Here is a 24,013-nt window from a genome sequence, read left to right as displayed (position 1 = left end):
AACTGTCTTGACACTCCCCCTGTATGCTGTGCATTCAACCAGTGTTTATACTTGCCAGTGGCCTTCCCTGCTCTACTAATAACAGTTGCATCCTTCCATCGCCTAGACCCTTCAGGCAAGTATGTCACTTTTGTACCAACTTTTGGTAGTTGTCCTTTCGGAAAAATGGCCTGTTCTAATTCATCAGAAGTATTGTGTACCTCTACAGAAACCCTGTCTATATCAGTTAACTGGTCCTCATAGTTCTGTAACATGTGCATACCAGATGACCTTTGTAGCCACCGAAGTTGGCCACTTACCGACCCAAAATGGCGATTTACAAAGCACACAGGGAAAATTGGACACTTTAAGAAAGACAAGCAGGTTGCAGAATCTTCCTGTGTATTCTGCCTGCAAAAAAAGCAGACAGCACCGAAACTAGCAGTTTGCATATTAATGAAGCGAGCCCCGGGAACAATGGATACAACGATTAGCTACATTTGGGACATTCTATAGAAGGTCAGACTTCCCGGCGCCAACGGGAGTCTGAAACAAAGGAGACAAACAAGCCAGGAAGAACTGCCCTGCGATCGAGGGACAGCCTCAGTATTGGGGGGATTCATACCAATCGATTGGGATGAGATCCAATCGATTGACAGTAAGCTTGGGTCCGCCCAAAAGGGCGCGAAGCCCCTGGGACCTATAAAAGTCAGATCCCAAGTTTAGCTCCCGCTCTTAGCCGGCCCTCCCAGCAGAACACCTTTGCAGCAGCTCTCTAAGAACTTGATCGTGAGAAGGAGAGGCCTGGCCAACAGCTACACCGACAAGTAAGTGTCCAACCAACGCACGCTACGAGAATAGACACTCCTGACCCCTTAGCCCGTACCAACTGGGAAGCCTGCAGTCTCAGGACAGAACAAGAGGTCATTGTTCCCTGATCCAGTGGGTTCCCTTATCGAAGATAAGTATTGGCTTATAGTGGTAGGAATACTTTAGTGCGCTAGTATTAGTTGAATGAGTATCGATTTACTGTGTAAATAATAAATGTGTTTGATTGAATCTTACTAACTGGTGTATTGAGTCATTGATCTGAACTTGAACTTGAACCTCGTATCACAAGGATACCTGGCGACTCCAGAGCTAAGGAATAAAACAGAGCCAATTGAGTGTAAAGCAAACTCACCAGAACGAGCAACACCCTGTTTCCTCATCATGTCTCTCTGCCCTGTCTAAACTTGAAAATTTGTAATCTATACCCATTATCCTTGATGAACTTATCGTAACAGTCTGACTGTCATGTTGCAAAATAATTGTTTTGCTATCTATGCCTATGATCTTCACTGGGACTTTCCATTCATTAGAATTGTCTCTCTCATAGTATACTATGTCTCCTTGCTGAAAAACGGTATTTGATGGCCATACATTATGCCTTAAAGCTCATTCAGATACTTCTGCTTCCAAAAACGCTTTTCTACTGCTATGTAATGCATTTAAATGCTCAGCAAAGGCAGAGCTAATTGGAGTCCCTTCCCAAGCTGGAGACTGGTCATCCAACATGGATGGAATTTTAGGATTTCTACCAAACAGGTAGATTCAGGGCGCGAAGTGTGCTTTTTCAGCGGGAGCAGTAACCAGGGGGCTGTTGGAAAGGTAAGTTTTCCTATTTTAAAAACTTCCCTTGCAGGAGCAGCGCGTGGGAAGAGCTGAGTGGGAGCGGTCGCATTGCACTCTGGGAAGGTGAGTGAACTGATATATTTGGACAGCGGCTAAACCCGAGACACTACACGTGTAGTGTCTCCCACCCGCCCTCCTCCTCTAATCAAAAATAAAAGACTGTGTTGAAAAGGAGCAGCAGCCTTCAGATTTTCGGCGGGGGCAGTGGCGAGGGGTCGTTGGGAAGGTAAGTTTACCTCTTTAAAACTTTTAAAACATACTTTGAAGAGTAACATCAGAGCAAGCAGTGACCTGATTGGCTGGTAAGGAAAGTGCTCCAATTAGCAGCAGCTGGGAGGAATTTAACTCTTCGTGTGTTGGTGAGTATTGTGATTGGTAAGTAAAACCTTTATTCCTTTCACTTATTCATTATTTTAGATTATATTTATAGTCAGTTAAGGTAAAGGGTAAAAATGGCAGGAGATCCCAGACCCGTGTTATGCTCCTCGTGCTCAATGTGGGAGTTTAGGGATGCGGCCGATGCCCCTAACTCCTTCATGTGCGCGAAGTGTGTCCAGCTGCAGCTCCTGTTACATAGATTTACATAGAATTTACAGTGCAGGAGGCCATTCAGCCCATCGAGTCTGCACCGGCTCTTGGAAAGAGCACCCTACCCAAGATCAACACCTCCACCCTATCCCCATAACCCAGTAACCCCACCCAACACTAAGGGCAATTTTGGACACTATGGGCAATTTATCATGGCCAATCCACCTAACCTGCATATCTTTGGACTGTGGGAGGAAACCGGAGCACCCGGAGGAAACCCACGCACACACGGGGAGGATGTGCAGACTCCGCACAGACAGTGACCTAAGCCGGAATCGAACCTGGGACCCTGGAGCTGTGAAGCAATTGTGCTATCCACAATGCTACCGTGCTGCCCCATGACGCCTCTGAAGCTGCGGATGGACTCACTTTGGAGCATCCGCGATGCTGAGGAGGTCGTGGATAGCACGTTCAGTGAGTTGGTCACACCGCAGATTAGGATTGGTGATGGAGACAGGGAATGGGTGACCAAAAGGCAGAGAAAGAGCAGGAAGGCAGTGCAGGTGTCCGCTGCAGTCATCTCCCTCCAAAACAGGTATACCGTTTTGGACACTGTTGGGGGAGATGACTCACCAGGGGAAGGCAGTAGTAGCCAGGCTCATGGCACCGTGGCTGATTCTGCTGCACAGAAGGGCGGGAAAAAGACTGGCAGGGCTATAGTCATAGGGGATTCAATTGTAAGGGGAGTAGACAGGTGTTTCTGTGGTAGAAAACGAGACTCCAGAATGGCATGTTGTCTCCCGGGTGCACGGATCAGGGATGTCTCCGATCGGCTGCAGGACATACTGAAGGGGGAGGGTGAACAGCCAGTTGTCGTGGTGCATATAGGCACCAATGATATAGGTAAAAAATGGGACGAGGTCCTACAATCAGAATTTAGGGCTTTAGGAGATAAGTTAAAAAGAAGGACCTCAAAGGTAGCAATCTCAGGATTGCTACCAGTGCCACGGGACAGTCAGAGTAGAAATTCAAGAATAGTCAGAATGAATATGTGGCTTGAGAGATGGTGCAGGAGGCAGGGGTTCAAATTTTTGGGACATTGGAACCGGCTCTGGGGGCGATGGGACCATTACAAACCGGATGGTCTACACCTGGGCAGGACTGGACCCTGTGTCCTAGGGGGGGCGTTTACTAACACTGTTGGGGAGGTTTTAAACTAATGTGGCAGGGGGATGGGAACCAGATTAGGAAGTTCGAGGTCAGTAAAGAGGCAGCAACTAAAGCCAGTAAAGTGCTAGATAATAAACTCAATGTGACTAAGGGGAACAGTAGACAGGGAAGAGATGATGAACGCAAAGGGACAGGTGGTGTGAGGTGCATTTGTTTCAATGCGAGAAGTGTAGCAGGTAAGGCAGATGAACTTAGGGCTTGGATCAGTACCTGGGAATATGATAAGAAGTCTTACAACACCAGGTTAAAGTCCAACAGGTTTGTTTCAAACACGAGCTTTCGGAGCACGGCTCCTTCTTCAGGTGAATGGAAAGGCTTGTTCCAGAAATGTTTATATGGCATTTCTGGAACAAGCCTTTCCATTCACCTGAAGAAGGAGCCGTGCTCCGAAAGCTCGTGTTTGAAACAAACCTGTTGGACTTTAACCTGGTGTTGTAAGACTTCTTACTGTGCTCACCCCAGTCCAACGCCGGCATCTCCACATCATGGGAATATGATGTTATTGGTATTACTGAGACTTGGTTGAGGGAAGGGCAGGACTGGCAACTGAATATCCCAGGGTATAGATGCTTCAGGAGGGATAGAGAGGGAGGTAGAAGGGGTGGAGGAGTTGTATTACTAGTCAGAGATGATATCACAGCTGTGATTAAGGAGGACACTATGGAGGATTCGAGCACTGAGGCAATATGGGTGGAGCTAAGAAATAGGAAGGGTGCAGTAACATTGTTGAGACTTTACTACAGGCCTCCCAAAAGCGAGCATGAAGTAGAGGTACAAATATGCAGACAGATTATAGAAAAATGGAGGAGCAATAGGGTGGTTGTGATGGGAGATTTTAACTTCCCCAACATTGAATGGGATTCGTGTAGTGTTGGAGGTGTAGATGGAGCAGAGTTTGTAAGGAGCATCCAGGAGAGTTTTTTAGAGCAGTATGTAAATAGTCCAACTCTGGAAGGGGCCATACTGGACCTGGTATTGGGGAATGATCCCGGCCAGGTGGTTGATGTTTCAGTCAGTGATTACTTTGGGAATAGCGATCACAATTCCGTAAGTTTTAGAATACTCATGGACAAGGACGAGAGTGGTCCTAAAGGAAGAGTACTAAATTGTGGAAAGGCAGAGTATAACAAAATTCGGCAGGAGCTAGGGAATGTGGATTGGGAGCAGCTGTTTACGGGTAAATCCACATTTGAAATGTCGGAGTCTTTTAAAGAAAGGTTGATCAGAGTGCAGGACAGACATGTTCCTGTGGAAATGAGGGATAGAAATGGCAAGATTAGGGAACCATGGATGACGGGTGGAATTGTGAGACTAGCTAAGATGAAAATGAAGCTTACACAAGATCGAGGCAACTCAAAACTGATGAAGCTTTGGAGGAATATCGGGAAAGTAGGACGAATCTCAAACGCGCAATAAAGAGGGCTAAAAGGGGTCATGAAATATCTTTGGCGAACAGGGTTAAGGAAAATCCCAAAGCCTTTTATTCGTATATAAGGAGCAAGAGGGTAACTAGAGAAAGGATTGGCCCACTCAAAGACAAAAGAGGGAATTTATGCGTGGAGTCAGAGCAAATGGGTGAGATTCTTAATGAGTACTTTGCATCGGTATTCACCAAGGAGAGGGACATAGAACATAGAACATAGAACATAGAACGATACAGCGCAGTACAGGCCCTTCGGCCCTCAATGTTGCACCGACATGGAAAAAAAAAAAACGAAAGGCCATCTAACCTACACTATGCCCTTATCATCCATATGCTTATCCAATAAACTTTTAAATGCCCTCAATGTTGGCGAGTTCACTACTGTTGCAGGTAGGGCATTCCACGGCCTCACCACTCTTTGCGTAAAAAACCCACCTCTGACCTCTATCCTATATCTATTACCCCTCAGTTTAAGGCTATGTCCCCTCGTGCTAGCCACCTCCATCCGCGGGAGAAGGCTCTCGCTGTCCACCCTATCTAACCCTCTGATCATTTTGTATGCCTCTATTAGGTCACCTCTTAACCTTCTTCTCTCTAACGAAAACAACTTCAAGTCCATCAGCCTTTCCTCATAAGATTTTCCCTCCATACCAGGCAACATCCTGGTAAATCTCCTCTGTACCCGTTCCAAAGCATCCACGTCCTTCCTATAATGAGGCGACCAGAACTGTACGCAATACTCCAAATGCGGCCGTACTAGAGTTTTGTACAACTGCAACATGACCTCATGGCTCCGGAACTCAATCCCTCTACCACTAAAGGCCATCACACCATAGGCCTTCTTCACAACCCTATCAACCTGGGTGGCAACTTTCAGGGATCTATGTACATGGACACCGAGATCCCTCTGCTCATCCACACTACCAAGAATTTTACCATTAGCCAAATATTCCATATTCCTGTTATTCTTTCCAAAGTGAATCACCTCACACTTCTCCACATTAAACTCCATTTGCCACCTCTCAGCCCAGCTTTGCAGCTTATCTATGTCCCTCTGTAACCTGCAACATCCTTCCGCACTGTCTACAACTCCACCGACTTTAGTGTCGTCTGCAAATTTACTTACCCATCCTTCTGCGCCCTCCTCTAGGTCATTTATAAAAATGACAAACAGCAACGGCCCCAGAACAGATCCTTGTGGTACGCCACTCGTAACTGAACTCCATTCTGAACATTTCCCATCAACCACCACTCTCTGTCTTCTTTCAACTAGCCAATTTCTGATCCACATCTCTAAATCACCCTCAATCCCCAGCCTCCGTATTTTCTGCAATAGCCGACCGTGGGGAACCTTATCAAACGCTTTACTGAAATCCATATACACCACATCAACTGCTTTACCCTCGTCCACCTGTTCAGTCACCTTCTCAAAGAAAAAGACATGATGGATGTTGAGGCTAGGGATGGATGTTTAAATACTCTCGGTCAAATTGTCATACGGAATGGGGAAGTTTTGGGTATTCTAAAAGACATTAAGGTGGACAAGTCCCCAGGACCGGATGGGATCTATCCCAGGTTACTGAGGGAAGCGAGGGTCGAAATAGCTGGGGCCTTAACAGATATCTTTGCAGCATCCTTGAGCACGGATGAGGTCCCGGAGGACTGGAGAATTGCCAACGTTGTCCCTTTGTTTAAGAAGGGTAGCAGGGATAATCCAGGGAATTATAGACCTGTGAGCTTGACGTCAGTGGTAGGCAAACTGTTGGAGAAGATACTGAGGAATAGGATCAATTCACATTTGGAAGAAAATAGACCTATCAGTGATAGGCAGCATGGTTTTGTGCAGGGAAGGTCATGTCTTACAAACCTAATAGAATTCTTTGAGGAAGTGACAAAGTTAATTGATGAGGGAAGGGCTGTTGATGTCATATTCATGGACTTCAGTAAGGCATTTGATAAAGTTTCCCATGGCAGGTTGATGGAAAAAGTGAAGTCGTATGGGGTTCAGGGTGTACTAGCTAGATGGATAAAGAACTGGCTGGGCAACAGGAGACAGATAGTGGTGGAAGGGAGTGTCTCAAAATGGAGAAGGGTGGCTAGTGGTGTTCCACAGGGATCCGTGCTTGGACCACTGTTGTTTGTGATATACATAAATGACCTGGAGGAAGGTATAGGTGGTCTGATTAGCAAGTTTGCAGATGATACTAAGATTGGTGGAGTTGCAGATAGCGAGGAGGACTGTCAGAGAATACAGCAAAATATAGATAGATTGGAGAGTTGGGCAGAGAAATGGCAGATGGAGTTCAATCCAGGCAAATGCGAGGTGATGCATTTTGGAAGATCAAATTAAAGAGCGGACTATATGGTCAATGGAAGAGTCCTGGGGAAAATTGATGTACAGAGAGATCTGGGAGTTCAGGTCCATTGTACCCTGAAGGTGGCAACGCAGGTTGATAGAGTGGTCAAGAGGCATACAGCATGCTTGCCTTCATCGGACGGGGTATTGAATACAAGAGTCGGCAGGTCATGTTACAGTTGTATAGGACTTTGGTTAGGCCACATTTGGAATACTGCATGCATTTCTGGTCGCCACATTACCAGAAGGATGTGGATGCTTTAGAGAGGGTGCAGAGGAGGTTCACCAGGATGTTGCCTGGTATGGAGGGTGCTAGCTATGAAGAAAGGTTGAGTAGATTAGGATTGTTTTCGTTGGAAAGACGGAGGTTGAGGGGGGACCTGATTGAGGTCCACAAAATTATGAGAGGTATGGACAGGGTGGATAGCAACAAGCTTTTTCCAAGATTGGGGTTGTCAATTACAAGGGGTCACGATTTCAAGGTAAGAGGGGGAAGGTTTAAGGGAGATGTGCGTGGAAAGGTTTTTATGCAGAGGGTGGTGGGTGCCTGGAACGCTTTGCCAGAGGAGGTGGTAGAGGCGGGCATGATAGCATCATTTAAGATGCATCTAGACAGATATATGAATGGGCAGGGAACAGAGGGAAATAGACCTTGGAAAATAGGAGACAGGTTTAGATAAAGGATCTGGATTGGCTCCGGCCGTAGGGCCTGTTCCTGTGCTGTAATTTTCTTTGTTCTTTAAACACTAATTGATAGGGACTATAATCCCCAACCATCTTCAAACGAATTCTTTGCATGTACCGCCCATACTAAGGCTGAATTTAACTTGCAATTTGGTCTGTCTGCCAAAATTTTCCAGAGCATGTCAGCTATTACTGCATGGTTTCTTTCACACACACCATTACTAAATGGGCTTTCCGCAGCCATATTCATAACTGTGATATTTAGGTTTTCACATATATCCCTAAACTCATCATAAGCAAATTCTCCCCCGTTGTCTGTAAGGAACTTTGCCGGTAAGCCCATTGCTGTCCCTATCCATTTTCCCACAATCTGATCCAGGATTACTCTTTTCTTTACTTCGTACAATGGTTGATTGACTAAATTTGGTTGCTAAATCTACAAAATGCAAAATAAATATATTGTTAGCTTTATCCCAGATCGTAAGGTCCATGGCCACAATGTCGTTAAAATCCCTGGCCAAAAGTAGGGTTACTATCAGTCGTGATGGTGTCCTTCTGTACTTCCTACAAACCTCACAGCGATCACGGACCTGTTTCATAGAATTATAGATTTCATAGAATTTACAGTGCAGAAGGAGGCCATTCAGCCCATCAAGTCTGCACCGGCTCTTCGAAGGAGCACCCTACCCAAAGTCAACACCTCCACCCCATCCCCATAACCCAGTAATCCCACCCAACACTAAGGGCAGTTTTGGACACGAAGGGCAATTTATCATGGCCAATCCACCTAACCTGCACATCTTTGCGACTGTGGGAGGAAACCGGAGCACCCGCAGGAAACCCACGCAGACACGGGGAGGATGTGCAGACTCCGCACAGACAGTGACCCAAGCCGGAATCGAACCTGGGACCCTGGAGCTGTGAAGCGATTGTGCTATCCACAATGCTACCATGCCGTACCTGTTCTATCAGCTTTGCCTAGTCTTCATCCCCTGCATCCTTTAATAAATTTTTCAGCCTCCGAGGAGACGGATGCGCAAATTGCCTATGCAGTTTTACTACAACAAGCTTTTTATCAACTAAAGTCCCATTTTCAACTGCCAATAACACATCCTTAACAACTCTACTTGAAATATTATTTGTCAGTAATGGAATACGATACTCTCCCAATTGTAAGTCCACCGTCTTTCCAAAAACTGTTGACTTATCCTGTTCCATGTGTGCTTTCTTCATCGACGGTCTGCTCAGAAGCAAAGGTATCTCACTTGATACAACATCCGTGCGAATGAAATGATTTACTCCGGCAATATTGCAAGGGATCATCACTCTTTTCAGTGACTTCAGAGTATCTCCAAACCTGAAACTTGTGTGGAACTTACAAATTTCTTAACTTTTTGAATGCTGAACATCGTAACAGAGTCCAGGTAACATTTCAATCAGTCAATTCCACACACAATAGATGTGCAGCCACTGTCCAATACAGCACAATTGAAGGATTCTGCAGCCAACACGCTCATTACTGGAGCAAAACTGCTTGTTCAGAGGACAATGTCTTCTTTCTGGTCACTATCTTTTTCCTCTTCCGACTCTTTCATGTCATGTTTAGCTTCAAACACTCCATTACAACGTGATGGACAGTTGAAAGCACAATGGTATTGAGAGTCACACCAAAAACATCGATTTATCATACCCCGGGCATTTTTGGGGTTCATTTTCCTATTTCCATTCTCCATTTCCCTCCTTCTATTATAAGTTTTAAATGAGTTTCTGTCCTCATAATTTCCGGGTCCCGATTTCCTTCCATATTTACGTAAACTGTTTGTAGCTGTACGATCTCGCCATCCTCGTCAGCAGTGTATCTTCCATGGTCTGCCTTATCGCTGACTGACCATTTGTGACATGAGAGCCATAGGAATTGAATGTTTCCCCAGGAACTTCTTTAGGGCCTCTATCATCTGATCGAATAAGGTATCATTATCCGCAAACTTAACTCCTGTCAAAACCAGGAGCCTATCCATATTGGACACTCTAGCAACTTAAATGGCAACACAGATTGTGGAAATTCCAGGTAGTGTTTGTGCAGCCTTCTGTATAGTCTGCTCAATTCCATTATCCAGTCCTCAATGGAGATATCCTCTGTTTTACGGAATCTATCAAATTCTGACCAGGCTTCATACGCACCTCACAAGTCATCTTTTTGATCAATCTTATCCATAAACTGCAATAGAATCTCCACACTTTCTTCTGAGTCTAACTCTTCCAATTCAGAAAATACTATGCTTCGGATTTTACTGTCATAAGGTAGAGAAAGAGCCAATGCCATACCTTGTTTCCTCTTTCCCAAAGCAGATACCAGAGTCCACATAACAACTGCACTTCTCCATTGGTTGTACGATCCCCTTCCAGGAAATAATGGTGGATAGCCATATCCAGCCATCTATATCCTAGGTTCAGCCATATTTTCCTTTTCCTTCTCACTCACTTCTTGGTTGAAAAAAATTCTTTTTTTTTTCCTGGAAAAGTTTCTTTCAACCCTTTACATTTATACAGCAGCCATCCTCTGCTACCAATGTTAGCCTCAGGCTGCTGTTGAGTAAAGAGTCAAGAGTTCTGCTCCTTTTCCCAAACACCTTTATTTTTCCTTTAACACACTCAGCACCAAACTCTATCATCACATCACATGCTCCCAAGACCACCTGTAGCCTCTTTACATATCAGCGCCAATTATTGGATCAATGAGACATCTAATTGGAATGTTTCTTAATCCATTCCTTAACACAGACTCCACACAGGGCTGGTTTGGGGAAGTGGTATGGATAGGCCAGGGGGAGGGGAGCCAGGGAACAATAGGTGGGAGACGTGCTGGCCCCGAAACTGGGAGCCACCAGGCTAGCTGGGTGGGCTAGTCAACGGAAGCCAGGTGGGGGATGGGGGGGCTCATTTAGTTAGACTAGAGCAGGGGTTAGGTCGTAGGATGGTATTGCTGGGGGGGGGGGGGGGGGGGGGGGGAGTTCATTGCTGACGAGCATGGAAACTGGACTTGGCAACAGTTGGGAGGTCATGGGTGGAGCCGGCCAGGAGGCGTACCAGAGGAGGCACGACACATGGCTGGAGGGCTGGCCAAGGAAAGGGATGGCTGGTTGGCAAAGTGTGTGTGGGGTGGGGTGGGGGGGGGGGGGGGGGGGGGGATTTTATCAGGAGGTTGCTAGAGAAGATCCCTGACTTGGACTCACGCAAACAGATTTTGGGTGGGAACTTTAACACAGTCCTGGACCGAGCCTGGATCGGTCGTCTTCAAAAACGGGCAGGTTGCCAGCGATGGCAAAGGAACCGAGAGGGTTAATGGAGCAAATGGGGGGAGCTGATCCGTGGAGATTTAGCCATCCGTCAGCGAGAGAGATTTCGTGTTACTCCCATGTCCAAAAGGTGTATTCCCAAATTGATTTCTTTGTCATGAGCCGGGACTTGCTGGCCGGGATGGTCACACTGGGTGGACCTACGGATTTGTAAGGATGGCTTTCACCGCCCACAATGGAGGTTGGAAGTTGGATTGCTTACGGACGAGGCAGTGTGTGAGACTGAGGAACTGCATGCAGAATTGCCTGCAGGTAAGTCTCAGCAGCAGTGCTCTGGGAGGCACTGTAGGCAGTGGTGAGAGGGGAACAAAGAACAAAGAAAAGTACAGCACAGGAACAGGCCCTTCGGCCCTCCAAGCCTGTGCCAACCATGCTGCCCATCTAAACTAAAATCTTCTACACTTCTACACGTAGCCCTCTATTTCCATCCTATTCGTGTATTTGTCAAGATGCCCCTTAAATGTCACTATCGTCCCTGCTTCCACCACCTCCTCCGGCCACGAGTTCCAGGCACCCACTACCCTCTGTGTAAAAAAAACTTGCCTCGTACATCTCCTCTAAATCTTGCCCCTCGCACCTTAAACCTATGCCCCCTAGTAATTGACTCCTCTACCCTGGGAAAAAGCCTCTGACTATCCACTCTGTCTATGTCCCTCATAATTTTGTAGACCTCTATCAGGTCGCATCTCAACCTCCGTTGTTCCAGTGAGAACAAACCGAGTTCATCCAACCGCTCCTCATAGCTAATGCCCTCCATACCAGGCAACATCCTGGTAAATCTCCTCTGCATCCTCTCTAAAGCCTCCACATCCTTCTGGTAGTGTGGCGACCAGAATTGAACACTATACTCCAAGTGTAGCTGATCTCAATCCGGGCGCATAGGGACAGGACAGATAGGGAAGAAACGGACCGATTGGTTCAGGAAATGTTACGGATGGACAGGAGCTACGTGGAGTCCCCGAGGCCAGAGTTACTCAGGAAACGACAGAGGCTGCACAGAGTTTGGGGCGCTGACCACAGGCAAGGCGATATATGAGCATGGAGAGAAGGCCAGCAGAATGCTCGAGCAACAACTAAGGAAGAAAGAAGCGGCTAGGGAGATAGGAAGGATAGCGGATAGGGAGGGAAATTTGGCGGGGGACCCGGCAGGGCTGAACAAGGTGTTTCAGGACTTCTACAGTAAGCTGTACACTTCGGAACCCCCCAGGGGACCGGAGGGGATGAGGCAATTTCTGGACGGACTGACCTGCCCAAGAGTAGGTAGGGGGTTGGTAGACGGACTGGGGGCCCTGGTTAGGATCGAAGAGGTATTGGGAGGCCTGAAGGTCATGCAGTCGGGTAAAGCCCCGGGGCCGGATGGGTATCCGGTGGAGTTTTACAAAAAGTTTGCCGAGATAGTGGGGCTGGTGCTGGTCAGGGTTTTCAACGAGGCAAGAGACAGAGGGGTTCTACCCCCGACAATGTTGCAGGCCACTATTTCGCTTATTCTGAAACGGAATAAAGACCCGGAGGCTTGTGGGTCTTACAGGCCAATCTCCTTGATCAACGCAGACGCTAAGTTACTGGCCAAGATCTTGGCGACTAGAATTGAGGACTGTGTATCGCACGTAATTGCGAAGGACCAAACTGGGTTCGTAAAGGGGAGGCAACTGGCGGCCAATTTCAGAAGGCTGCTTAATGCGATCATGATGCCCCCGGAGGGCAGGAAGGCAGAGACAGTGGCAGCTATGGATGCGGAAAAGGCTTTTAAACCGGGTCAAGTGGGACTACCTGTGGGAGGTGCTGGGAAGGTTTGGGTTCGGGGAGGGGTTCATTGACTGGGTTAAGCTGTTATATCAGGCCCCAGAGGCTAGTGTAAGGACGAACAGGACATCATCAGATTACTTCAGACTGTACCACAGGACAAGACAGGGTTGCCCTCTCTCCCCACTGCTGTTTGCGCTGGCCGTAGAGCCGCTGGCAATTACTCTGAGAGCTTCAAGGGACTGGAAAGGGCTGGTCTGGGGGGGATTGGAACATCAAGTCTCGTTATACGCGGATGACCTGTTGTTATACGTGTCAGACCCAATGGTGGGGATGGACGATATCATGGAAACCCAGAGGGAATTTGGCCGGTTTTCAGGATATAAATTGAACATGGCTAAGAGCGAGATGTTCGCAATTCAGGCGAGGGGGCAGGAGAGTAGGCTGAAGGGGTTGCCGTTCAGGCTGATAGGAGAAAGCTTTAGATACTTGGGGATACAGGTGCCACGGGATTGGGGCAGATTGCATAAGCTCAACCTGTCCCGACTGGTGGAACGAGTGAGGGAGGAGGTTCGGAGGTGGGATGCGCTCCCGCTGTCATTGGCGGGGAGGGTGCAGACTATCAAGATGACGATTCTTCCGAGATTCTTGTTCATATTTCAGTGCCTCTCCATTTTCATCCCAAGATTCTTCTTTAAGAGGCTGAATAAAATTATCCTGGGATTGTCTGGGCGGGGAAGTCCCCGCGTGTGAGGAAGGTGATGCTCAAAAGGAACAGAGGGGAGGGGGGGGCTGGCGTTGCCGAACTTCAGCAACTATTACTGGGCGGCCAACATAGCGATGATCAGGAAATGGATGGTGGGCACGGGGTTGGTTTGGGAGCGGGTGGAGGCTGCTTCGTGCAGGGGCACCAGTTTGGCAGCCCTGGTTACGGCACCCCTGCCGCTCCCACCGGTGCGTACACCACCAGCCCTATAGTGGTACCTGCTCTGCGGATCTGGGGCCAGTGAAAGAGGCATATAGGGGAAGTGAGAGCATCGGTGTGGGCCCCAATCTGCGGCAATCACCAATTTGTCCCGGGGAACATGGACCGTGGGTATCGACTGTGGCAGAGGGCGGGGATTGAGAGGGTGGGTGATCTGCTCCTGGAAGGGAGCTTTCCGAGCATGAGGGCATTGGAGGAGAAGTTTGGGCTGGCGGGAGGGAATGACTTTAGATACTTACAGGTGCGGGATTTTGTGCGCAGACTGGTGCCGTCCTTCCCATGCCTCCCACCAAAGGGGAGGCAGGACAGGGTAGTTACTCGGGGAGAAGTAGGTGAGGGTAGAGTCTCAGATATTTACAAAGAGCTAATGGGAGCAGTGAATACACAGACTGAGTGGCTTAGGGGGAGGGAGAGGGGGGGTAGATGGAAGACGGTATTTGGGTAGATCTGATCCAGTTTGAGGTTGTGCACGGGGCCCACATGACGGTGGCCCGGATGAGTAAATTCTTCGGGCTGGAGGACAAGTGCGCTAGATGCGCCGGTGGGCCGGATAATCATGTGTACATGTTCTGGTTGTGCCCTAGACTCAGCGGATACTGGCAGGGATTCGCGGACATCATGTCCCGGGTTTTGAAAACTGGGGTGGTAATGAGCCCTGAGGTGGCAATCATTGGGATGTCGGAGGACCCGGGAGTCCAGGAGGAGAAGGGGGGTGACGTCTTGGTCTTCGCTTCCCTGGTAGCCCGGCGACGAATACTGTTGGCATGGCGGGACTCAAAGCCCCCGAAGACCAAAGCATGGCTATCGGACATGGCGAGCTTTCTCGGTCTAGAAAGGGTTAAGTTCGCCTTGCGAGGTTCACTATCGGGGTTCGCCCGGAGGTGGCAGCCATTCATTGACTTCTTTGCAGAGAATTAATCGTCAGCTGGGAGGGGGGGGACACTAGGGTAGTGTAGAGTAGAGGGTGGTTTTAGGTAGGTCCTTGCGAGAACGGAGTTGTGGTTTCTGCTATGCGTTACTTGCTTTTCCATCTGTGCAGTACTATACAATGTCACGGTTTTATATGCCAAAAAGTACCTCAATAAAATTGTCTGGCACTAGGAGGCAATAGTGGTAACCACTGTGGAACTTGATGAATCAACCATGAAAACCATTACAGACAGAAACATAATCCTCTAACTGAAGGCCCAGGCTGAAGAAATGTGCACCAGAAGACATCCATCTGAAACAGAAACTTTTATCCTTTTCACATTTATATTCTTTTCTATGTACCCCTCTTTCCCCTCTGTGTTTGTCTGTCTTCTGCATGTATGTGTATATAGGGTGGGGCGAGTTAAGCCGGGGGGGGGGGGGGGGGGGGGGGGGGGGGGAGTTTGCTGAGGAGTTAAATAGGGAAGCAAAGGGAAGCCTGAAACTTGAGCTTCTTGGAAAGGCTTCACAGAGGGAAGAGAAGGGATTATGGGATTTCATAGAATTTACAGTGCAGGAGGCCATTCGGCCCATCAAGTCTGCACCGGCTCTTGGAAAGAGCACCCTACCCAAGCCCACACTTCCACCCTAGCCCCATAACCCAGTAACCCCACCCAACAGTAAGGGCAATTTTGGACACTAAGGGCAATTCATCATGGCCAATCCACCTAACCTGCACAACTTTGGACTGTGGGAGGAAACCGGAGCACCCAGAGGGAACCCACGCACACACGGGGAGAACGTGCAGACTCCGCACAGACAGTGACCCAAGCCGGAATCGAACCTGGGACCCTGGAGCTGTGAAGCGATTGTGCTGTCCACAATGCTACCGTGCTGCCTATTCTATGGCATCAAGCTGTGAACTATGTGAACCACAATGGCTTCCGCTCGTTAAATGTTCAGCTGGTATGCAAACACACCAAAACACACTCTGCCTCCACCACCAACACAGGCAGCAAATACTAGACTCCCACTCTCCTCTGCATAAAAAAGTTCTTCCTCATGCCCCCTTTACACCTCTGCCTCTTATCTTGAATCTATGCCCCTTGGTTATAGAATTCTCCACCAGGGAGACAATTTTAATCCCGTCCACCCCATCTCCCCCCCCCCCCCCCCCCCCCCCCCCCCCCCCCCACCCCCCCCCCCCCCCCCACCCCCCCGCCCCCATAATTTTGTACAGCTTAATTGGTCACCCCTCAACCTTCTTTGCTCCAAAGAAATAATCCAACCTATCCAATCTCTCCTTGTAGCCACTTTCTAGCCCTGGCAACATTCTTGTAACCTAGATCTTGGTGTCTTTGTACATGAATCATAGATGGTCAACTTGCAGGTACAGCATGTGTTTAGGAAGGCATATGGCTTTATTGCAAGGGGATAAGAGTGTAAAAGTAGGGAAATCTTGCTGCAAATGTGCAGGGCATTCGTGAGACTGCATCTGGAGTACTGTGTACAGTTCTGGTCTCCTCACTAAAGAGGGTAATAATAATAATCTTTATTAAAGATTATTACAAAATTAGGCTTGCATTAACACTGCAATGAAGTTACTGTGAGAATCCCCTAGTCGCGAAAAAACAGAGCCTGTTCTATCTTACTACATAAGATAACCCCCTTCATCCCAGGAATGAGTCAAGTGAACCTTCTCTGAAATGCTGCTCATGCAGCACGGTAGCATAGTTTGCACTGCTTCGTACTGTTGCTTCACCATGGTCCCAGGTTCGATTCCCGGCTGGGTCACTGTCTGTGCGAATTCTCCATCCCCCTTTTCACCCCACTTTCTAGCTATGTTTCCCTTCCCCCGTCTTCCCTGCCCCCCACTCAGGCCACCTGTTTGAGGTTGTCCTTGGCAGCACGGTAACATAGTGGTCAGCACAGTTGCTTCACAGCTCCAGGGTCCCAGGTTCAATTCCCGGCTTGGGTCACTGTCTGTGCGGAGTTTGCCCTTTCTCCTCGTGTGTGCGTGGGTTTCCTCCGGGTGCTCCGGTTTCCTCCCAGAGTCAAAAGATGTGCAGGTTAGGTGGACTGGCCATGCTAAATTGCCGTTAGTGTCCAAAACATGTTTTGTGGGAGTTACTGGGTTACGGAGATAGGGTAGATACGTGGACTTCAGTAGAGTGATCTTTGTAAGGGCGGACTCAATGGGCCAAATGGCCTCCTTCTGCACTGTAAATTCTATGATTCTATGATAAGGGGACCAAAACTATTCCAGGTGGGGTCTCACCAAGGCTCTGTACTGCTCTGGTAAAACTTCCCTACTTTTACATTCCATTCCATTCCTCTTGCAATAAATACTTCATTCCAGGCCTTCCTGATCTCTTGCTGTACATGCACACCAACATTATGTCATTTATGTACCAAGACGCACTCTGTCCTGCAGAGTTCTGCAATCTCTCTCCATTTAAATAGTGTACTGCTTTTCTATACTTCATTCCTCTCCAGTTTTGGAAAATTATAACCAATGTCTGCCGTATCCCTGCAATCACTTATTTTAAGGCCTTAAATGTAGGCCGCCGGGTCCTTGGGACTTACAGATTTCCCAGTACCTAATCCCTGGTAATAGTGATCATTTTAAGTTCCTCCGTCATTTTCGTCTCTTGATTTTCAAGTATCTTTGGGAAGTCTTTCAAGTCTCCTATACTGAACCAGACAAAAGACCTGCTCAATGCTCTCGCCAATTCCTTGTTTTCACAGAAATTACAGTGCAGAACGAGGCCATCCGGCCCATCGAGTCTGCACCAGCCCGAAAGAGAGAGCACCCCACTCAAGCCCACACCTCCACTCCGACCCGCAGCCCAGCAACACCACCCAACTCCCACAGCCCAAAGATGTGCAGCTAGGTGGACTGGCCACGTTAAACCGCCCCTAGTGTCCAAGGGGGTTGGGTGGGGCCACTAGGCCACGGGGACAGGCCGGGTCCAAACGGGGCGCTCCCTCCAAGGGCTGGCGCACACCCAACGACCTCCTTCTGTACTGCAAACTCTATGATTCTATAACCTTTTGGACACTAAGGGGCAATTTAGCATGACCAATCCATCCAACCTGCACATCTTTGGACTGTGGGAGGAAACCAGAGCACCCGGAGGAAACCCACAAAGTCATAGGGTGAAAGTGCAAACTCCACACAGACAGTGACCCGGGGCCAAGATTGAACCCCGGTCCTCAGTGCCATGAGGCAGCAGTGCTAACCACTGTTTCCATTGTTAATTCCCAGACTCTCTCTCCAGAGGACCAACACTCATTTTAGTTCCTTTTTTCCTTTTTAAAGACTTGAAGACTATCTTCTAATTCGCTTTCTCACATCATTTCTCCCTCTTTTTTTCAGTCATTCTTTGCTGGTTCTTAAAGCGTGCCCAATCTTCTGGCTTCACAGAATTGTGCACTGTTTCGTTCAATTTGGTACTGACCTTAACATCCTTATTTATCCTTCATAGTCTTTCTTTCTCATTCGGATAAACCTTCATTGAGAGTTATTAAATATTTCCTTAAAAGTCAGCCATTGCATTGCTACTGTCTTTTCTTCTAAATTAGTTTCCCAGTTCAACTCTGCCTTCATACCTTCCTAATTACCTTCATTTCATTTTTAACCATTCGTCACTCACACTTCCCAAGAACAAATAAAAGTACAACACAGGAACAGGCCCTTCGGTCCTCCAAGCCTGTGCCAATCATGATGCCCGAACTAAAAGAAAACCTTCTGCCTGTACTCGGTCCGTGTCCCTCTATTTCCTCCCTATTCATGTATCCATCCAGATGCCTCTTAAATGTTGCTAATGTGCTGCTTCCACCACATCCTCTGGCAGCGCGTTCCAGGCACCCACTACTCTCTGCCAGAAAATGGTAGCCCGCACATCTCCCTTAAACCTTCCCCCTCTCACCTTGAACCTGTGCCCCTGTGTAATTGACACTTCCACCCTTGGAAAAAGCCTCTGACTATCCACCCTGTCTATGCTTCTCATAACTTTGTCGACCTCTTATAAGGTCTCTGTTCAGCCCCCAGCTTTCCAGTGAAAGCAATCCTGGTTTATTCAACCTCTTCTCATAGCCAACACTCCAGAGACAAGGAAACATTTTGGTGAATCTTCTTTGCACTCTCTCCAAAGCTTTCACGTTCTTATGATAATGTGGTGACGAGAACTGTACGCAATGCTCCAAATGAGGCCTAACAAGGTTTTATACAGATGCAAGATGATTTCCCAACTCCTGTACTCAATGCCCTAGCTGATGAAGGCGAGCATGCCATGTGCCTTCTTAATCACCTTGATCATCTGTGTTGCCACTTTTAGGGAACTGTGGACCTGCACGCCCAGATCCCTCTGTATGTTAATGCTCCTAAGCGATCTGCCATTTGTAGTATAAGTCATACCTAGATTTGATCCTCCAAAATGCATCACCCCGCATTTGTCCGGATTAAACTGCATCTGCCATTTCTGTGCCCAAGTCTCCAATCTATCTATATCCTGTTGTATCCTCTGACAAACCTCGGCACTATCAGCAACTCTGCCAATCTTCATACCATCCTCAAACTTACTAATCAGACCACCCACATTTTCCTCCAGATCATTTACATGTACTACAAACAACAGAGGTCCCAGCACTGATCCCTGTGGAACACGACTAGCTACAGATCTCCATTCTGAAAATCATCCTTCCACCGCGACTCTGTCTTCTATAACCAAACCAGTTCATATCCATCGAGCCAGCCCAGCCCGTATTCCATGTTATTTTAGTTTTTGTAGACCTTGTAGGACCTTGTCAAATGTTTTACTAAAGTCCATATAAACTACATCCACAGCCCTTCCCTCATCAATTTTCTATGTCAGCTCTTCAAAAAACTCAATGAAGTTGTTGAGACATGACCTTCCCAGTACAAAACCATGCTGCCTGTCACTAACTCCATTTTTCTCCAACTGTTCATATCTCCTGTCCCTCAGTGTCTTTTCCAAAGGTTTCCCCACCACCGATGTAATTTGCTGGGTTATCCCTGCTTCCTTTCTTAAACAAGGGAATAAAATTAGCTATTCTCCAGTCCTCTAAAACCTCGCCTGTTGTTAAAGAGGATGCGAACATATCTGTTTAGGCCCCAGCTATTTCTCACCCTCAAGCTGAATGTGAACTTCTCTCATATAATGAATAAACTCCATTGCTACTGATAAGCAGTAGGGGCTGGTTTAGCACACTGGGCTAAATCACTGGCTTTTAAAGCAGCCCAAGGCAGGCCAGCAGCACGGTTCAATTCCCGTACCAGCCTTCCCGAACAGGTGCTGGAATGTGGCGACTAGGGGCTTTTCACAGTAACTTCATTGATGCCTACTCGTGACAATAAGTGATTTTCATTTCATTTTTTCATAAGCTTTACTGCTGCTCGTAAACCGTACTATTTTCTAAACATTATTTCACAAGGTGAGGATGTCACTGGCTAGACCAGTATTTATTGCCCGTTCCCAACCTTGAGACGGTGGTAGTGAGCTATCTTCTTGATCTGCTACAGGCCATGTGGTGCAGGAACACCCACATTGCTGTTTGGAAGGGAATTCCAGGAATTTGACCCACTGACAGTGAAGGAATGACGATATGGTTCCAATTTAAAAATGTGTGGTTTGGAGGGGATATTTCAGGTGGTAGGGTTCCCATGTGTTTGTTTGCCCTTGTCCTTCTCAGAGGTCACAGGTTAGGAAGATGCTGTCGAAGGGCGTTGATGAGTTGGTGCAGTGCACCTTTCAGATGGTTCACAGTGCTGCTACTATACATCAGTGATGGCGGCAGTGACCATTGAAGATGGCAGAATATTCCATCACACTTTTGGGAGTCAGGAGTTGAGTTACTTGCTGCAGAATTCCCAGCATCAGACCAGCTCTTGCAGCCACAGTATTTAAGTGGAAGGTCCGGTTCAATTTCTGGTCAATAGTAATCCGAGGGTGTTGACAGTAGGATTTCAGTCATGATATTGCCATTTAATGTCATGGAGAGATTGTTAGATTTTTCTCTTGTTGGAGATAATCATTGCCTGGAGCTTGTGGAGCATGAATGTTGCTTATTTATTGCTGTATATGGGCACGGACTGTTTAAATGTCTGAGGAGTTGGAAATTATGCTGAACATTGTACAATCATCTGCAATCATCCATATTTCTGACTTGATGATGGAGGGAAGGTCAATGATGAAGCAGTTGCAGATAGTTGGACTCGGACAGTACACTGAGGAACTCCTGCGGTGATGTCTCGGAGTTAGAGATTTTTAATCCAGAAGGGAATGAAGAGTTATGGGCAGTAAGCAGGAATGTGGAGTTACGGACACAATCAGATCAGCCATGATCTTGTTGAATGGCAGAGCAAGCTTGAGGCCGAATGGCCTACTCCTGCTCCTATTTCTTACAATCTTACCTACCTTGTTTCGTCGTTCAAATGCTACACCTTTGTTCCTCATCATGTTACATCTTGTATTTTCATTCATTTATACAATATGAGCCTTCCTTGTGCACCTCTAATCGCTCTTGAGAATCTAGCGGTAAGCTATCTTGTTGAATACAACTGAGCACTTTACTGTGCCATTTCAGAAAGAGGTTCAGTAAACCCATGCAATTGCATCTTAGACAGGTTTATCAAAAGTCACTTAATTCGTGGCTCTTCCACAATGTTATGCTGTCTAGTCATTAGGTAAAAATTACTTGGTTGTGACCCATTTTATTGACTCTGCAAAAAAAGACACATGTTTCTGTAAACAGAGCGTAGAGGAAATTTAAAATGAATGGGCCATCATGTTTGATGTGTGTGATTTACATTCTCAACTCCAGTCAAATCTACTATTGGCTTCGTGGACTAGGCCATCAATTCCACTGCCCCTGCATTAAGAACAAAGAATTGGGGAAGAAATGTCAACTAAAATAAAGAAACAGTGAGTTACACCAAGAAATAAATCACTGACCTTGGCAGCAGTTAGCTGGTGCCCCAGCAAAGCGTAGGTGACAAAGGTAAGAATGGAGATGACTATAGGAAGGGCAGCCCACATGTAAACACAAACTGCATCAAGATACTTGATCACTTTAAGACGGCCCAGCTCTTTTTCCCGGTAGTTAGCAATCTTATTGATGAAATGGTTCTCCCAGGTGTAAAACTTTATTACTCGCATTCCAAAAAGAATCTCAGACATCAGCTGTGAAATCAATAAAAGATAGAGGTTAGCAGGTAAAGAAGAAAATGGGACCCAGTCCCAGGGAACTTTTACCAAGTAAATCAAGTAATAGAACTCATCACTTCAAGTCAACAGCATAAGACAGAGGTTCCACTTCCCTCATTTGCTGACACCATAGTCACATGGTTTCATCACAGGATCTTCCCTCCCACAGTGTACAGGGGGCACACCAATTCCCACAGTGTACAGGGGGCACACCGCTTCCCACAGTGTACAGGGGGCATACCACTTCCCACAGTGTACAGGGGGCACACCACTTCCCACAGTGTACAGAGGGCACACCAATTCCCACAGTGCACAGGGGACACACCATTTCCCACGGTGTACAGGGGGCACACCACTTCCCACAGTGTACAGGGGGCACACCACTTCCCACGGTGTACAGGGGGCACACCACTTCCCACAGTGTACAGGGGGCACACCACTTCCCATGTGTACAAGGGGCACACCAATTCCCACAGTGTACAGGGGGCACACCGCTTCCCACAGTGTCAGGGGGCACACCGCTTCCCACAGTGCACAGAGGGCACCCCACTTCCCACAGTGCACAGAGGGCACACCAATTCCCAGTGTACAGGGGGCACACCGCTTCCCACAGTGTACAGGGGGCACACCAATTCCCACAGTATACAGGGGGCACATCGCTTCCCATGTGTACAGGGGGCACACCGCTTCCCACAGTGTACAGGGGGCACACCAATTCCCACAGTGTACAGGGGGCACATCGCTTCCCATGTGTACAGGGGGCACACCGCTTCCCACAGTGTACAGGGGGCACACCAATTCCCACGGTGTACAGGGGGCACACCACGTCCCACTGTGTACAGGGGGCACACCGCTTCCCACTGTGTACAGGGGGCACACCGCTTCCTACGGTGTACAGGGGACACACCACTTCCCACGGTGTACAGGGGACACACCACTTCCCACGGTGTACAGGCGGCACACCACTTCCCACGGTGTACAGGCGGCACACCACTTCCCACGGTGTACAGGGGGCACACCACTTCCCATGTACAGGGAACACAGAGCTTCCAACAGTGTACAGGCAACACGGAGCTTTCCACAGTGTACAGGGAACACAGTGAATGGTACAATGAATGGTAGAACCCTCAAGAGTATTGAAAGTCAGAGAGATCTAGGTGTACAGGTCCACAGGTCACTGAAAGGGACAACACAGGTGGAGAAGGTAGTAAAGAAGGCATACGGCATGCTTGTCTCCATTGACCAGGGCATTGAGTATAAGAATTGGCAAGTCATGTTGCAGCTGTATAGAACCTTAGTTAGGCCACATTTGGAGTATAGTGCTCAATTATGGTCGCCACGCTACCAGAAGGATGTGGAGTCTTTAGAGAGGATGCAGAAGAGATTTACCAGGATGTTGCCTGGCATGGAGAGCATTAGCTATGAGGAGCGGTTGAATAAACTCGGTTTGTTCTCACTGGAACGATGGAGGTTGAAGGGCGACCTGATAGAGGTTCTACAAAATTATGAGGGGCATAAACCGAGTGGATAGTCAGAGGCTTTTTCCCATGGTAGAGGAGTCAATTATTAGGGGGCATAGGTTTAAGGTGCAAGGGGCAAGGTTTAGAGGAGATGTACGAGGCAAGTTTTTTTTACACAGAGGGTAGTGGGTGCCTGGAACTCACTGCCGGAGGAGGTGGTGGAAGCAGGGACGATAGTGACATGTAAGGGGCATTTTGACAAATACATGAATAGGATGGGAATAGAGGGATAGCATGGTCGGCACGAGTTTGGAGGGCCGAAGGGCCTGTTCCTGTGCTGTACTTTGTTCTAACACAGAGCTTCCCACAGTGCACAGGGAACACAGAGCTTCCCACAGTGTGCAGGGAGCACAGAGCTCCCCACAGTGTGCAGGGAACACAGAGCTTCCCACAGTGT

General features: G+C 47.8%; 1 protein-coding gene across 1 annotated transcript in view; it reads right to left on the bottom strand.

Annotated features, from left to right (window-relative positions):
* abcc10 (ATP-binding cassette, sub-family C (CFTR/MRP), member 10) overlaps positions 1-24,013 on the bottom strand; it is a 317,294-nt gene that overhangs the window by 244,484 nt on the left and 48,797 nt on the right. Inside the window, exon 4 of the mRNA XM_038798938.1 lies at positions 21,845-22,072. Coding sequence (XP_038654866.1) covers positions 21,845-22,072 — 228 coding nt within the window. The remainder of the gene's footprint in view (positions 1-21,844; positions 22,073-24,013) is intronic.

This window comes from Scyliorhinus canicula, chromosome 6 (assembly GCF_902713615.1).
Source record: "Scyliorhinus canicula chromosome 6, sScyCan1.1, whole genome shotgun sequence".
NCBI classification, from domain to species: Eukaryota; Metazoa; Chordata; class Chondrichthyes; order Carcharhiniformes; family Scyliorhinidae; genus Scyliorhinus; species Scyliorhinus canicula.
Note: the sequence above shows the minus strand (reverse complement) of the source record. Positions and strands in the feature narration are given on the sequence as shown.